Source organism: Plectropomus leopardus, chromosome 1 (assembly GCF_008729295.1).
Source record: "Plectropomus leopardus isolate mb chromosome 1, YSFRI_Pleo_2.0, whole genome shotgun sequence".
Lineage (NCBI taxonomy): Eukaryota > Metazoa > Chordata > Actinopteri > Perciformes > Serranidae > Plectropomus > Plectropomus leopardus.
Genome location: NC_056463.1, coordinates 7,854,177 through 7,869,297, shown reverse-complemented (window position 1 = coordinate 7,869,297; position 15,121 = coordinate 7,854,177). Strand labels below are relative to the sequence as shown.

The 15,121-nt window shown below is 40.4% G+C and overlaps 1 protein-coding gene across 8 annotated transcripts in view; it reads left to right on the top strand.

Annotated features, from left to right (window-relative positions):
- neo1a (neogenin 1a) overlaps positions 1-15,121 on the top strand; it is a 216,606-nt gene that overhangs the window by 105,603 nt on the left and 95,882 nt on the right. For all 8 annotated transcript variants that reach the window (XM_042491097.1, XM_042491123.1, XM_042491083.1 and 5 more), the window contains exons 3-4: positions 10,423-10,698; positions 13,068-13,218. In XM_042491097.1, coding sequence (XP_042347031.1) covers positions 10,423-10,698; positions 13,068-13,218 — 427 coding nt within the window. The remainder of the gene's footprint in view (positions 1-10,422; positions 10,699-13,067; positions 13,219-15,121) is intronic.

Genomic DNA, 15,121 nt, shown 5'->3' with positions numbered 1-15,121 from the left:
AGAACCCCTGTCTGAGGCTGACTCCTGCAGAACGCCATCCATCCATCTTCCGCCTGTCCCTCTGATGTGTGCACACAGCACAAGCATATATGTGTCGGGTAGTGTGTGCACTTTTGCGGTTGCCATTGCTCTGCACACATATCATAGAGTTCAAAAGTACTGATTCATTCTCGCATCACATCTCTGCGCTGATTGCTCATTACATGTTTCAGTGTGCCAAAGGTGGTATTGGAGTAGGCAGCCCTATTTTTAGCTCAGTCGTAAACTGGTGTCGTTGTTATCCGTTTATGTTCACAGACAGATGTTTGGATCAGATGGAAACTGAACATATTTGATGCATGAAGATTAAGACGAGTTTTATGGTTCGACATGGTTTCTGTTATGGCAGTCAGTCACTCCCGTCTCCCCTCCCTGTTGGTGAAAAAGACAAATATGTTGTGATGACACCGGCAGACTGAGCATTTCATCATTTCCTCAGTATGTCAGGCTTGTCAGGCTTCATGCATGATGAAGTGCCTCACTGACTTCTTTATTAGATTCCAACACAGAGTCATTAATTAATCCTGTTTTCACTCTTGTCAATCTTGCGAGACCTCCCACCTGTCAGCCCCCGACAGGATGAAGGTTGCTGTTGGCTTTTTCACTGCGAAGAACAACAGCAAACATGTTTTTCCAAAACTGACAAGACCTTCAAAGTTCCTGTTTCCTTCATTTCTCTTGACTTTGTTTACTATGAAAGTGGTACACTCTTGTTTTCTTTGCCTCCGAGTTGATTGAACACAGTTAAACTAGCATGTTTATATGTATTTTTAGATGAACACCCACAGTCTTTCGCATAAATTGGTATCTGTAATTCTATTATATCTTCCCCTATTATCCTGTCTATTTAAACATTGAGGTTTTCTTTGTGAAATACTTCAGTCAGCCTTTTTTTTTTTTGACCACATCCTATATTTGTATTAAACAGCAAAAAGCCAAACTCCCTCTTGGCGTCAGATTTAAAGAATTCATGCTGTGGTTTTCATGCAACATGCAAAGCCACTTATAACTAAAGCACCACCGCTCAAAGCTAAATTTCACAAGTATCTAGGCTGCATTGTAGAGATAGAATAATCTATTTTCCCGTGTGCCATAACACCTAAAAGGCCTTTTATTAACAGTGATATCTGGGGGTGAACAATGTAATCTTCATGTTGTTTGAAGGATATACATTTGAATGCATTAAAAAGCAATTAAAGTTTTATAACAACAGAACAGAGGAGGAATATGAGTGTTTGTCTCAGACATCTTATGCAACTGATTGTTGTTTACTGGCTGTCAGCCTCCACAGTGTTGCCTTCACTCATGCACGCGAACTTGAATGCATACAGAGTGCATTAATGTATTAATAATCTCACATAACCAATGCTGTACCAATGGGACGTTTATCTTCTCGTGATAAACCCTCTGAACATTCTGGCCCAGCAACGTTTTCTCAGAAACCCAGAAGGAATCACCCCGCTGACTTTTTAATCCAGTTTTAAAAGTAAAACGTAAAGCCTGAAGTTGGATGCATAATACTCAAATAAATAAAATGTCTATTTTTTTTATAAAGCTTTAATCTGGCATAAGAAAAACTCAGAAGAAAAATATCACATGAAATATTTAGTTTATTTTAACTTTTACAGAAAAACTTTTTTTTTTTTTTTTGGTATTTCAAAATTACACAAATTTACCAATTAAAAGAGAATGTGAAGTTCCGCTGTGTGAAATGAGGGCGCCGTCTTTGAGGTGCATGTCCTGTTAACTAACTATAATTAAAGTGAACGCACACAAAAACATGATAGTGGAGGAGGTAAATCAGCGTCTGTAATTCAGGTTTGGGCTGCCAAGTCATTTGGATGGATGTTGTTTATTGGGATTAGTTTGTCCAAAAAACACTGCTGGACCCAGTGTGGCACCCACAGGTAACACAGGGTGGCCTTTCCAGATGGTGCCTCCGATTTTATCACACCTGATATCAGACAGATTCGTCAACTCATTATACTTCGTTTCCATCTTCAGTCTGACATTGTGACTGCTCTTACTGATTTCCGAGGGGGATTCAGTTGCCCCTAACCAATCAATCCAGACCAACATAGGCCAATTTAAGTCCATACTGATGTTTAGCCATGCCAACACAGCGGTGGAGTTTTATAGAGTGGAGTGGAACAAAACAAAGCAAAACAAACTTTGATGTCGGGAAATATTGAGAAGGCATGTTAATTTAGAACAGCCTCCACAGCAGCGTCTGTCGTGTTTGTAATGCTCGCTATTGTTGATTTTTGTGATAGCTCCTCATTGGCTGCGGTGTGCAGCCATGGCGCTGATTGGATTGTTTTTGTATTTCAACTAGGGTTGCAAATTGTACTTTTATTAATCGATTCATCTTTAAAATTAACAATCAGATAATCAATTTACAGTTATTTGGAAAAAAAACCCATGAAAACTTTGCTTATTAAAAACAATACCAAATGCGTTTTTTCCTCGGTCAATGCAAAAAGCAACTTGTCTCATGGCCTATACTTTGACAGCATTTCCATTAATCACTTAAATTTCACATTTGACTAAATTCTTAATGACCAATTAATTGATTGTCCATTAATTGTTATCATCTCTAATTTCAACTGAGAATTTAATGATGCCAGAAAAATCATTTCAAGGACTGAACTCAGGCTAAATTTTATGTCCACCTGTACGTAATCCAGCACAGTGAATCTTACTGCAGTACAGTTTTTATATTCAGTGTCTGTTGACGCTGTCAGAGGCGTTGATGTAACTCTGTGAACTTTTTCTTTTTTCTTTCGTATTTGACTGCATTATAATGAATAATTTACTGACGAGGTGCAAAGAATGTAAGAAAAATAATGTATTTCAACACATCACCAACATCTCCACTAACAGTATGCTCAGAAATTACCAGAGAATTTAAGTAAGAGCTTTCTTACACAGAGCCAACAATATTTCCAGGGTTAAGGGATTGTATAAGATTGTGCAGTTGTACCTAATAAACGCACAGTACTGGACTTTCTGACTTCAATGCAGTACTTTGAAAAATATTGATATTCAATACTTTTTGATGATACCATGGGGGAAAATTGACATTGAAGGCATAAAATATATTTTTTTAATTAAATGATAAATGTAACGGCGACTTGTCTTTCTTTGGTTAGAAGCAGAGAACAGCAGGATGACTGCAGCAAACACTAACAATGAGAGAGAGCAAGGAAATGCAGCTGGTACCAAAGTTCAGTTCTTTGGAAAATGAGTAACAATTTCAACTATTCAGAATCAATATGGGTCGATAAAACAATATTTTTGACACTTTCATGAGTTTCCCGTCATTTTTGACTGAGTAAGTAAGTTTTGTTTGCATTCAAAATATCAAAAAGATGTGAGTACTTTACTTTTTTACTGTAAGAATGTAACCTTATAAGTTCGTAGGCGGAATAGATGATTTTCTGTAATAAAAGAAGACCTCAGAAATATTCTCCCCTGAAGCTCTGAAGCCTTCAATTAGGGAATTAATTATCACTTACTCTGCTGCTGGCCTTAAAGGGAGTATGAACAGAAAGAGGCGCTGAACTGAATAAAGCACATAATGTACATATTGTTCAGGAGGATTTTCTCAAAGCCAATACATCTAATAGACATTATTGTCTTTTTTTTTTTTTGGCCTGCTTGATTACTCTGCCACTCCCACATTCGCCTGGAGTCTCAGATACTCATTGCCATTGATTGTCTTCACACTCTGTCTAATTTGCTCTTCATCTGGGGTTGGATCTAACACCTCACTGTCTGAAATTGGTCTTTTTTGGCTCAGCAAACTTGATTTGGCTCTATGTGGTGTTGCAAAATTCATAAAACAATAGGTTGTTCTGTCTTTTCGTGCACGGCATGCAAAACTGTAATGGATGTGTTGATAAGGGAGGGTGAAGGCGTTATTATTGTGCTTTAAAGGAAAACCCTTCTCCCTTCGGACAGCCATACACTAGTAAATATCAATTTGTAACAGTCGGTGCATTCTATGAATTATTCTGTCATCAAGGGCTTTAATTTACTTTTTTAAGTGTACCCACTTTGCTTCAATCTGACTGGTGTACTTCAATTTCAGGTATTGATTTCCCCACATTTCCCAGAATGACTTTGTCCATCCCCGGAGGATGGGCGTGAACTTGTTGAATTCAGAGAAAGGGAGAAAGAGAGAGAAGTAGTGGAAATAATAGCGTGATAAGAATCAGAGTCCCAGTTGTGGCTGTGTTACATTCTGGTCTACTGATTCTGTTATCTGTGAAGAAACTGGGATCTCTGCCTCTTTTGTGATGTGTTGCTTCCTTCTGATTGTTCACGACCGCAAAATGTCAGATCTAGGGAGAATACTTTGCCCTTTGACTTGAAGGTACAGACACCAAAGCCAAACATTTACTGCTGATCTCCAAATATACTGCAACAAAACTCCACTGTAGATTTGCAAGATAAATCTACAATAGATGTCATGTACTGGTCTGTATTTCAAATAATTGATCACTGTACCAGCAGGGGGCATTAGCCACAGCTGGAAAACAGCTGGTCAGTTCAGTCTTGTACATGAAAACACATTTGCTTAGCTATAATAGAGATGCAACATGCATTGTGCAGCCAGTATCCCACAATGCCTGTAGGCAGGACTCATGGATACAATGTGTTTCTGTTTCTATTACTGAAATAGACTTTTGAAAGCATTAGCATAAAGGCTGGTGTATTTTGCAGTTTGTGTACGTGTTTAATGCCAGTTTGATAGTTCAGATAAAGCTGCTGTTGTGCAATACAGTTTTTAAGTGGTTATCTCATTGAGCGTTAGGGATTGGGGGAATAATCGGCATTAAGATTTGTGCATTTGAAGAATTACCATATAGACTGTTTTTAAGCAACAGGCCTCCAGCATTTAATTTTTTTGTTGTTTCAGAGATAAATGTGAGCTGATTTGGACTGTTATGAAATACATGGATTTAGTTATCATACCTCTGAATCATAATCTAGTCAGAGTTCATGACAATAAATATTTATATAAACTGGTAACTGGTCTAATCAATATTTTTCTTAAACTCTCATGCAGTGTACCATCTAATGACATCTCCATATTAATTACATGAATATAAACTAATGGGGGCATTATGTGACCAAGCATCATCAGTGCACCTGACGAGGACAGCTTCATAAGTGCTTTCAGCAGCCATGACCGTTTCTCAGGGTTTGAGTAGTTTTGCACAAAGTAGCCTGAGGAAATCCAAGTTTCATCGCCACATCTTTTCGGCCCATCTTTGGTAGCTTATAATAAGCTTTGAGGAGATGGTTTTCATTGACTCTCCTTTTCCTGTCATGATTACAGTGTGCACACAGCACCAGCCTCAGGTAGCTGGAAGCAGACAGTGTATCACTACTCAAAAGATCATGGGAGTAAAGTAAAAAAAAAACAGCTTAACTGTCACCATAGTATTTCCCCCTATTTGTTGTCATGTATGACAAGTGAACACTGTAAGCAGAGTAGATTATTACACACAAATAATTTAAGCAGCATTTGTGTAGGAATAATTCTGTCTCAAGCCTTTTGATCCAGTAAGTCACTGTAACCGTGATCACTTTAATGGTGCGTTTTCACCAGCAGGTCAGTTCGGTTCGGTTCAGTTCAGTTTGTTGTGGATGGTACCTTTAGTACCTTTCCAATTTTGTCACCCCAGAGTCACCCCACCACAGATTCAGTAGTAAAAGGTGGAGCTGTAAACGCTGCAGTCGCTGAGGGCTGAGCTGTGGCTTATGTGAGTGCTGTATGTGGTGAAAACGCTCAACAGATCAGGCATCTAGGTACCCTCTCTGTGTAGGTGCTACTTTAGGCTCTAAACGTACTGTACCGAAAGCTTTTGATCAAAACATGGCTTATAAGTGATTCCTCTGTAAAAGTGTCACACATCACATATGAACGAGCACAACATCAGTTGAAAAAGCATTACAAAAACATAATCATAAGTCATGATACAGGTGCATTTTTTTAAAACGATATCTGGGAAAAATTTAGGAGATAAGACATTAAACTAAGAGTGCTATTTTATTAATCATTTTAAACTGACTTAAACTCCCCCATAATAATCAGCTCCAACTGTATCAGGTCATTTTTTAAATTATTTCAGCATGAAAGCTTGTTTCATTAAACCTTTGAGAGTGCAGTTCATGTTGATTTTGGTTTTCAGACATGTATGCACAATATTTAAAATATCACAGTATTATTAGTCATTTATGGTTATATATATATGATCAAATATTTATAGAGAAGTAAAGAATTTGATCTTAAATAAAAGCAGCTGTCAGTTCAGATGCTGTATTAGAGTTAGATTGTATCTGTTAATATAAACAGTTACGGTCTAAATGGAAAATATGAGCATGCTCGGATGCATTAACTGTGCCCCTTTTTTGATTGCTTGATTTTAATTTTTTTTACATTGCAGATTTTTATTATGGAAAATAGGTTATTTCACGTTGCCAGTCCAAACACAGCACGTTGTCAGGGCAGAGACATATATGGCCTCTAGGCAGCTCAGAAACATGAGCCAGTTTCTGTTTTTTTTCCTCCTTAATTACTTAAACTGACTGCATGTAAAATATGTAACGCAGAGCGCTGTGTATTTTTGATCCAAGGTGAAAAGCATTCTACAGCCAGTTTATAATTCAGCTGAATCTGGAGGGAGATCCTTAAAGCCTTTTGCATATTCCATTAAGCTGCTCATTGTTATTCTATACCTGATTTTAATTAAGAATAGTAGAAACCCAACTGTGTGATTTAAGTGTATGTGCATGTGATGCTGCTCTGAGGCGAAGTAGACCGTCGTTACGCCTGTTGGTACAGTAGCTCTGTGCGGCGCAGTTCTTTCCTGCTAATCTCCGTCCCATGATGGACACATTCATTCATTCATTAGCATTCATATGATTATAAGCTCTGCCTTTAAAGCCGAGCAGATGATGCAGGGTTTTCTGACGAACCACTCTGCACAAAGGAAGCTTTTGGTGGCTCCTCTGGGTTAACCGCTTGATTTTCTCGGGAAATATTATTTGGAGACACAATAAGATCAGCAGTCACATTTTGCTTTCATTTAAAAGGTTCGAAATGAACAAAGAAACAGCTTTTGCATCAGCATAAAACTCCTGTGTTTTGACCACTAAGACATTATTGCTCCCTCGCAATCATTTGGCCTCATCGCACTCTGGTAATAAGTGTTGAGACTGGCAGTACAGCGCTTCTGCTCAATAGATGGTGCTGAGCAAGGGTGTGGAAAATGAAGCTCCCATGCAGTCGATTTAAATGGAGAATTGTGATTAATTGGAATCGATAGTGTTAGCATCGACACTCACCACTTCCCGCCTCCTCAATGCCCCGTCTCGACCCTCACTTAATGTGCTTATGCACACTTCATCCAGTCCGCACAACACACATGAACCCGCGCATACATATCTGAGACATTATAAAGTAAATGCACTTCATTAGCACTGGCTGCATCCTTAGTCATGCCTGTGTGAGTTAGGATCCCCACACACAAATACACACACACACACACACACACACACACACACACACACACACACACAGCAGACTGATGAACTCAGCCGGAGAGATGTGATGAGGCTGGAGGAACAAAGGATTAGTCGATTGAGAGCTGGAAGCTCAGCAGACTGCAGACTGAGTGCTCACAACAATCTGAACTGAAGTTGCGAGATGGGCAATGTTTTCTCTCCTCTACAAATGTTCTGTCTTTGTAGAACTGTCTTGTCTGCAGATGACTTTCAGAAATCTCTCCTGCGTCCTCTTTGGACCAAATGTCTGAAGCTGTGAGACAAAGTCGTATCGATATCCATTGAATATTTTTGCTATTAGATCTTGGATGCATATTACTCAGGGCATTGTTTTCCAGCTCGTGTTTTTAAGTGTCATTGCACCAGGGGCCCAAACACAGCCTAAAGTTTAAAGTTTCAGTTAAAGGAAAACCTGTCCTGCACAATTATCAATTGTGTTTCTATTACTCACCACATGTTGTGTTGAACTCATGAAGAAAACGGTTTTCTCACATGCCTCAACGAACAAAGAATCCAAAAACAAACAAAACAAAAAAATATGAATGAACAGAAATGGATGATAACCTGCAAACCCAATGAATAGATTCAAATAAACAACAAAACAATATGTGTTACATCTTCTGAAAGGAGGAAGAGGAAGTGTAAACTTATTGTTTCCTGTAATTAATTCATGAACTTTATCGCTAACATATATTAATATATAATTACATATTACACACACACACACATACACACGCACACACACACACACACACACTCCTATTCCTTTAATACAGTTCAACTACAACCACTAACAGATAAAATATTTTTTTTATCATTGAGATAATGAAACTGATGAAACTAGAAAGATAGAGGACCGTCTGTGAGCACGGTAGCTGTGTGGCTGTGGCTCAGAGGTAGAGCGGGTCGTCTTCTGATTGGAATGTCAGTGGTTCGATACCCGGCTCCCCCAAGCAACATGTTGAAGTGTCCTTGAGCAAGAGACTGAACCCCAGTTCCACGTGCATATGAATAGTTACTGAGTAGCAGGTGGCACATTGTACGGTGGCCTCGGCCACCAGTGTGTGAATGTGTGTGTGAATAGGTGAATTTAGTGTGAAAGCGCTTTGAGTGGTCGAAACACAAAAAAAAAGCTATAAGTACAGTCCATTTACCATTTACAATTGAAAGTGTAAAAGAGCATGACATTCAGATTCAGTGAATTCATCAAATCACCATCATCATGTAACTACCATTATATCCTCTTGATTAAAGCTACATAACCTGAAATCAAATTCTTAAAAATAAAATCTAATAAAGATTGAATCTTCTTTTTTTTTAATGAAAGTTCATTTAAAGAAGTGCATCCAAGAATTCCCTCTAACGCTCGCTAGCCTGATTATGATTACTCGCCCTGCACTGCAGCTGCTAATCATAAAACGTATTTGATTCAGTGGGGAGCTTCAGTGACTTTAATCTGAATGATTCAGATGAGGCTTTTTTGCCTCCCCTGGCATGATTATACAGTAGTTGATTGGCAGCTTTGACACAAAACTATCAGTGCTGGGATCGGCTAAGCCCATATTAGCTGAACTATTGTGCTCAGATATACTCAGAGAAGCTGTGCGCGTCGACCCGGGCCAGACGAGAATGTGTAGCTGTTGGGACCTTATCTTAAAGTGTGATTTACCCTGGAGCCACTCTTGGCAGGGGATTTGAAGAGCTGTCTGTAGGTGAGAGAGGGCAGAGACGCCAAATCATCACTCAGCAAGCCGTCAGCATCACTTCCTGTGGAAGCGCACAGTTACAGCAGGCATTCATAAACAGATAAACAAACACTGAAACGAGCCATTTCATCCTCAGTCACACAGTTTCTCATTTCTCACACACACATTACCACGGAGACAACCACAGCTAGCCCAAAAACTCAAGAGGCCCTCCATGGTGGGAACACAACATGATATTCTTTTTGTTGTCGACGGAATAGCCTTCTTCCTTTTTTAAAAACAACTCCTCCTTCCTCGCTAATAAACCCAAGAATACCATTTGCAGTTCACACATTGTAAGTTGTTTTTAATTGAAGCCATTGTGTGCAATTGTTTCGAACGCGGCCCACCAGTGTTGGTTTCAGATCAATGCTTTCAAACGCAGGAAATAATTATTTTGTGTGGAGATGAAAGTCAGGGTACAGCAGCATAAACAGCCTGTGGATCAAGCCTTTTTTAATTAGTGCTGTGTGTCTTCTGCTCTGCGTTGCAAATTAACATCCACCATTGAGGATAAGTGACTGTGCTGCGCAACTGTGTGTGGGTGGTTATGTGTGTGTGTGTGTGCATGAGGGGTTGTGAGTGCAAGAGGTCGGGTCTGGGTGAGGATGGGGGTTGCATGTTTTGGCCTTTTGCACTCAGAATCTGGATTGCAAGATGTCGCTTCCAATATTCTGGTATGTTTTGCAGCTCTTGAGATTAAACCAAAATATACATCTTGTCATATTTTAAAACAGATTCTCTGAGTTTTTATGACTTCCCAAGCGGCTGTGTTAAAGGTCCAATATCAGTCTGGTTGTTTTCCCAGCCTGGCTCGATAAAAGTATGGTTTTATTTCAGATGTTTTGAAAGTAAATATAGTTGAAAGTTGAATTTTTAAACAGGCTTAACAGCATATTTTCTCAGAGTCAAATGCCAGGATCACATCACTCCCACTAAACTGATGAAAAAACACATTTTTTGCCTCTTATAAACCTTTAAGTGTACATGTATGGAAGAACATTGGACCTCTATTTCTAAGCAAATGCTTTAACATCTTTGTCATGTCGTTGTCTTCCAGGGATGCCCAGGTTCGCCAGCCAGCCATCGGCGGCCACCGTGCATCAAGGCAGCAGCCAGGTGATGGCTTGTGAGGTCAACTCGGATCTGGTGCCTTTCACCCAGTGGGAGAAAGACCGCCTGCCGCTGGAGCTGAGCAGCAGGCTGGTGCAGCTGCCCAGCGGAGCCCTGGTGATCAGCAACGCCTCGGAGGCAGACGCCGGTCTTTACCGCTGTTTGGTGGAAAATGTGGGATCATCCAAGTTCAGCGACGAGGCCCAGCTCCAGATACTGCCAGGTAATTGGAGGAAATAGTTTTGTCAAATGAAATGCTGTCAGTAAGAATGCAGGTCAGCAAGCTTTTTTTTTCCAGATGTACAATCCCCCATCCAAAAAAGTTGGGAGACTGTGTAAAACACATAAAACCAGAAGGCAAATCATTGCCTTCTGGTTTTTTATGTGCATCCTTTTTGACATACAGAAGAAAAAAGTCTTCAACGATTTTTTTCCATTTCACATTGATCCAATGCAGCTATTCACATGAAATTGCGACCAAACATTGGTAATAACCCAATAAAACTACAATGATAAAGCAATCCTGATATGTCAATTGATAAAAATGAGGTGCGATGCAGTGGACACAGACACAGAAAACATATATAGAACATGCTAACTGAAATGCATCCAAGCCTTTGTTTGCAATTTCAGCTTCAAGATTCTTCCTGTATGAGGAAACTAATCTCTCACAGTGTTCAGATGGGATTAGGGATTCTCAAAAAAAGATTGTTGAAATTGAAATTCTCAAAAACTACATCAGCTGGTGTCCTCAGTTCCCAAATGCTTTTAATGATGCCCCTTTTCCACCAACATGGAACGGGTTCCGTTCTGGTTTCTGCACCTAATTTTGAACCGTTTGGAGCATTTCGACCAAAAGTAAATTGGTTTGGGACCAGAAAAGTTGATTCCCGGTTGGAAACAAAAAGAAACAGGTTTTCCATGACAACATCAGTGGGCGTGTCATATACTACAGGTTAGAAAAAGGGGATAAGTCTCAATAGTCTTGAACAACTTCTCATCATTATTTGTTGTTCAATGCTTGTTTTTTGGATAAAAATGAATATCTGTAATAACAGAACAAACAATAAATGCCATCTGCCATCTTTCAATGACTCACTGCTTCCATTGGTTATTGTGAAATGTCCTTCATTGATGATTTATAGTTGATTACAATGGTCCTGCTTTAAACAAGTGTAATGGACTAGCTTGCTAAGTAGTATTAAAGTTTTAAGAACCAGAGTTAATTTTGTCAAAAGTGGTCTGAGTGTTATCAAAAGAAAAACTGATGTAACATAGTGGTACACAAGACTCTGTCCCAAATTTTTTGGAATGTGTTACTGGCATCAAATCCAGATTGGGTGCGTATGCACAGAAAACAGTTAAGTTTATAAATTTCAACATTAAATGTCTCTTCTTTGAATTGTATTCAATTGAATACAGGTCAAAAAAAGATTTGTTTTCATTTAACGTCCCAAACTCTTTAGAATCAGTGTTGATGGATTTTTTAGTCACGAACATCAGTGCATCATTTGACTGACACTTACTTCCATTGTTATCTAACGGTGAAAAACTTATTCCTGCTTGCCCTTAATATTGCCTGTTAATCGAAACATTTTCACATGCTTGATTACGGAGCAATTATGTTGGAGCTTCTATTGTAGAACCACTTGTGCGGCAAATTGAAATTAAAATATAGTTCAGTGCATCATTTGATTAAAGCTGTACATGGTGTACTCATACCTTTAGCATGAAAAAGATTGAATGCCAAACGGAGAACTCTCAGCGGGGTTATCGGTAACGCCGCAGTAACTAAGCTGCAGCTCAAAAGGGGGCTGGATTCCATTGTGGCAGCATCCCGTCTCGCCCCTCCAGAAGTTTTATTTACTGAGTTGTTAAGCACCAGGCTCCTGGCAGCACAGAGAAGATATTAGAGGTCATAAATCAGACTTCAACAAGACCCCAGTGGGGGTCTTTATCTCTCTGTGACTCCTCCAAGGATGTGTGTTAGAGTGGCAAAAGGCTGGATGCATGCAGAAGGAAAACCCATAAAACTCTGTGAGGAAATTGAAAGACATTTTGTTTGGATGCTACCAGATGTTGAAGAGACAAAAATACATTTACAGTTTCTTGGTTTCTTTGAAGTTGCAACAAATCAGCTTGAGAATGCAGTAATGTGGGAGTCTGCGGAGAGAGACTTTGAGAGTTTGGAAAAGAGCTGGGTGAAAATGATTTCTGTTTTTTAATTAAAATCCCGGTTCGAGCTTCATAGAATTATGATCTCAGATAAACTGATAGTGCTGAATTCTTATGTATGTGCTCTGGCCACACAGGACCTGGATATTGCAGGATCCGACTCTTGCACTTAGTTACAGCTGGAATTATATGGGATCACTTTGAACTCCTAAAGAGCCGAGACTTGAGCTGTCTCAGACGTCAACATGGACATTATTCATCTGACCATTCTTGGTTTGGGTGTCAGAAAGGACTGCCCTTCTTTTGAAGTTTTTAAGACAGATGACACCCATTACGTCAAAGGTTGCCTTTCTGCTTCACCTACTCAACTCGACCTTAACCTCAGCCTTAACCCTGACCCTTTTTTCTCTGTCGAAGAAACCGGAGAGGAGAGGAAGCTGGAGTTCCTGGTTCAGCCCGCGCCAGTGACGAAGGTTGTGGGCGCCAGCGTGCTGCTGCCCTGCGTGGCCGCTGGTTACCCTGCGCCACACGTCCGCTGGATGTTTGGAGACAAGCTGCTGGAAGAAAGGTAAGAGCGTGAACTCTGGCTGTACGTTTGATTCAGGATACCATTTCAGAAATGAAAGAAGCCTTAAAATGCTGCAGGTTTTCTTGGGGCATGCTTCTGCTCTGACTTGAAACTGCTCTGCTATGACTTATTCAAACCAACCTTTAAAAATCACCTTTGCCCATCAAAGTCCACACACTGCTGTGTTGAGCGTTCCCCTGCTCTCACACTTTCTTAGCAACACAAGCAAAGCAACACAACTATAATGCACTGCTTTTTTCCTACTTGATGCCTTTGGTCTCCAAAAGCTTACCTGTTACATCCTCACTGATACATTGTAGTTTCAGAGCTTTTTAAAAGTAAAATGATCTCTGTACACGTGAACGTTTTAGCAATATTTCAGAATTATAGTGTGTTGTATTTGCATTGGGAAGTTGGAATATCTGAGTTCCCAGTTGGAAATTTCAATCTTCAAAACCCACTGAAGTCAGATTTCTGACTCAGAAAGTCAAAGAAAACGCCAACGTCAAAATCCAACATAGTTGTTTGAACATCAACAGAAGTGAAAGCTGTAGGAATGTCCTGTATATTATTTTCCCTGTTTGCAGGTTATTACGGCTGCTGTTCTTCCTCTTTGAATTAGCCTCTGTGCTGACAGCTGCGTTTTAAATCTCCCGCGGTGGGTAGCACACATAAACATCTCATCAAAACATCACACCCTTACCGCTCATGGTCACGGCTTTCCGGCTTTATGTTTTACACAGAGGCTCGTTGCGGCGCTGTTACAACGTCTGTTTCCGGCTCAGAGGCGAGACCACTCTGTCCCTCCATTGGATGTTATATACAGAATGTTGAGGCATCATAACAGTGTAATATTCCCACCTCGAACAGGCTGCGTAAATTCAGGTTTTGTGGTGTGTTCAGGTGCAACGTTTTGGCCGAGGCACATGTGAATTTAGGCAACATGCTTTTAGGTGCTCCAAACGCCAGAGCCGTGTGGACGCTAGGCATAAACGCAGCAATAGTTTTAGGTTTTCAAACAAAAAGGTATTAGTGTGGATGCAGCCTGAGTCCTGGCGCCTGCTCCCTAAGGTGTTAATGCTTTCCTGCCACTGCTACTCAGAGAGCCCCGGGGGGGAGGCGGGGGACCTGGACGTGCCAGCGGAGCCACTTCAGCTGGGAGAAGAGGCTGCAGGGTTGCCAGCTGAGGGGAAGTTCACAAATTAAGAGCCAAGAGAGAGTGTCACAGCGCCTGTGCTCTCACTCCTCCGGCTCTCATTAGCTCAGGCGGAGCAGCTCAAATCCCCGAGAGCCTCGCGGTGGACGTGGGAAGTCCGATTCTCACCAATTAAGAAAGCACTTTGTTGACCCAAACCCTGTGTACCAGTCCTGTAGAATAATAACTTTGCAACTTGTAGGGTCAACAGAAAATGCCTGGAAATAGGGCTCATTCATCTAAATCCAGCCCCAGAATGGGATTTCTACCTTCAGTGAAATTAAATGTAAGGTCATCTCATCGGAGGCTCCGGAGTGGTGTGAGCCAGAATATCATTAGACTTTCTCCCAACCTTTACTTCCAAGCACAGCACCACATCTCAAGTTAACACCTATTTGAATCATCTGTGAGTACGTCTGACCTCCAGTGGGAGCCGACTAAAAAAGGGACTTATTAATCTACCTTGTATTAATTGCGAAACACTATCCAGCATGCTTATCCGCCCCCCAAGGGTGTCTCAGTTCGTAATTAGCAAGCTCACTCTGAACAACCAGGGAAGTCTTTTCGATATTGAAGTGGACCTCCACGCTCCTGCCTTCAGAGCAGAAATAGATTGTGTGGCGAATACATTACCGAGACTGTTCTTTTGATTTTAATACGACATTGACAATTAAGAAGAATAGCAGTGGAACTTTATTTTTTTTTTTC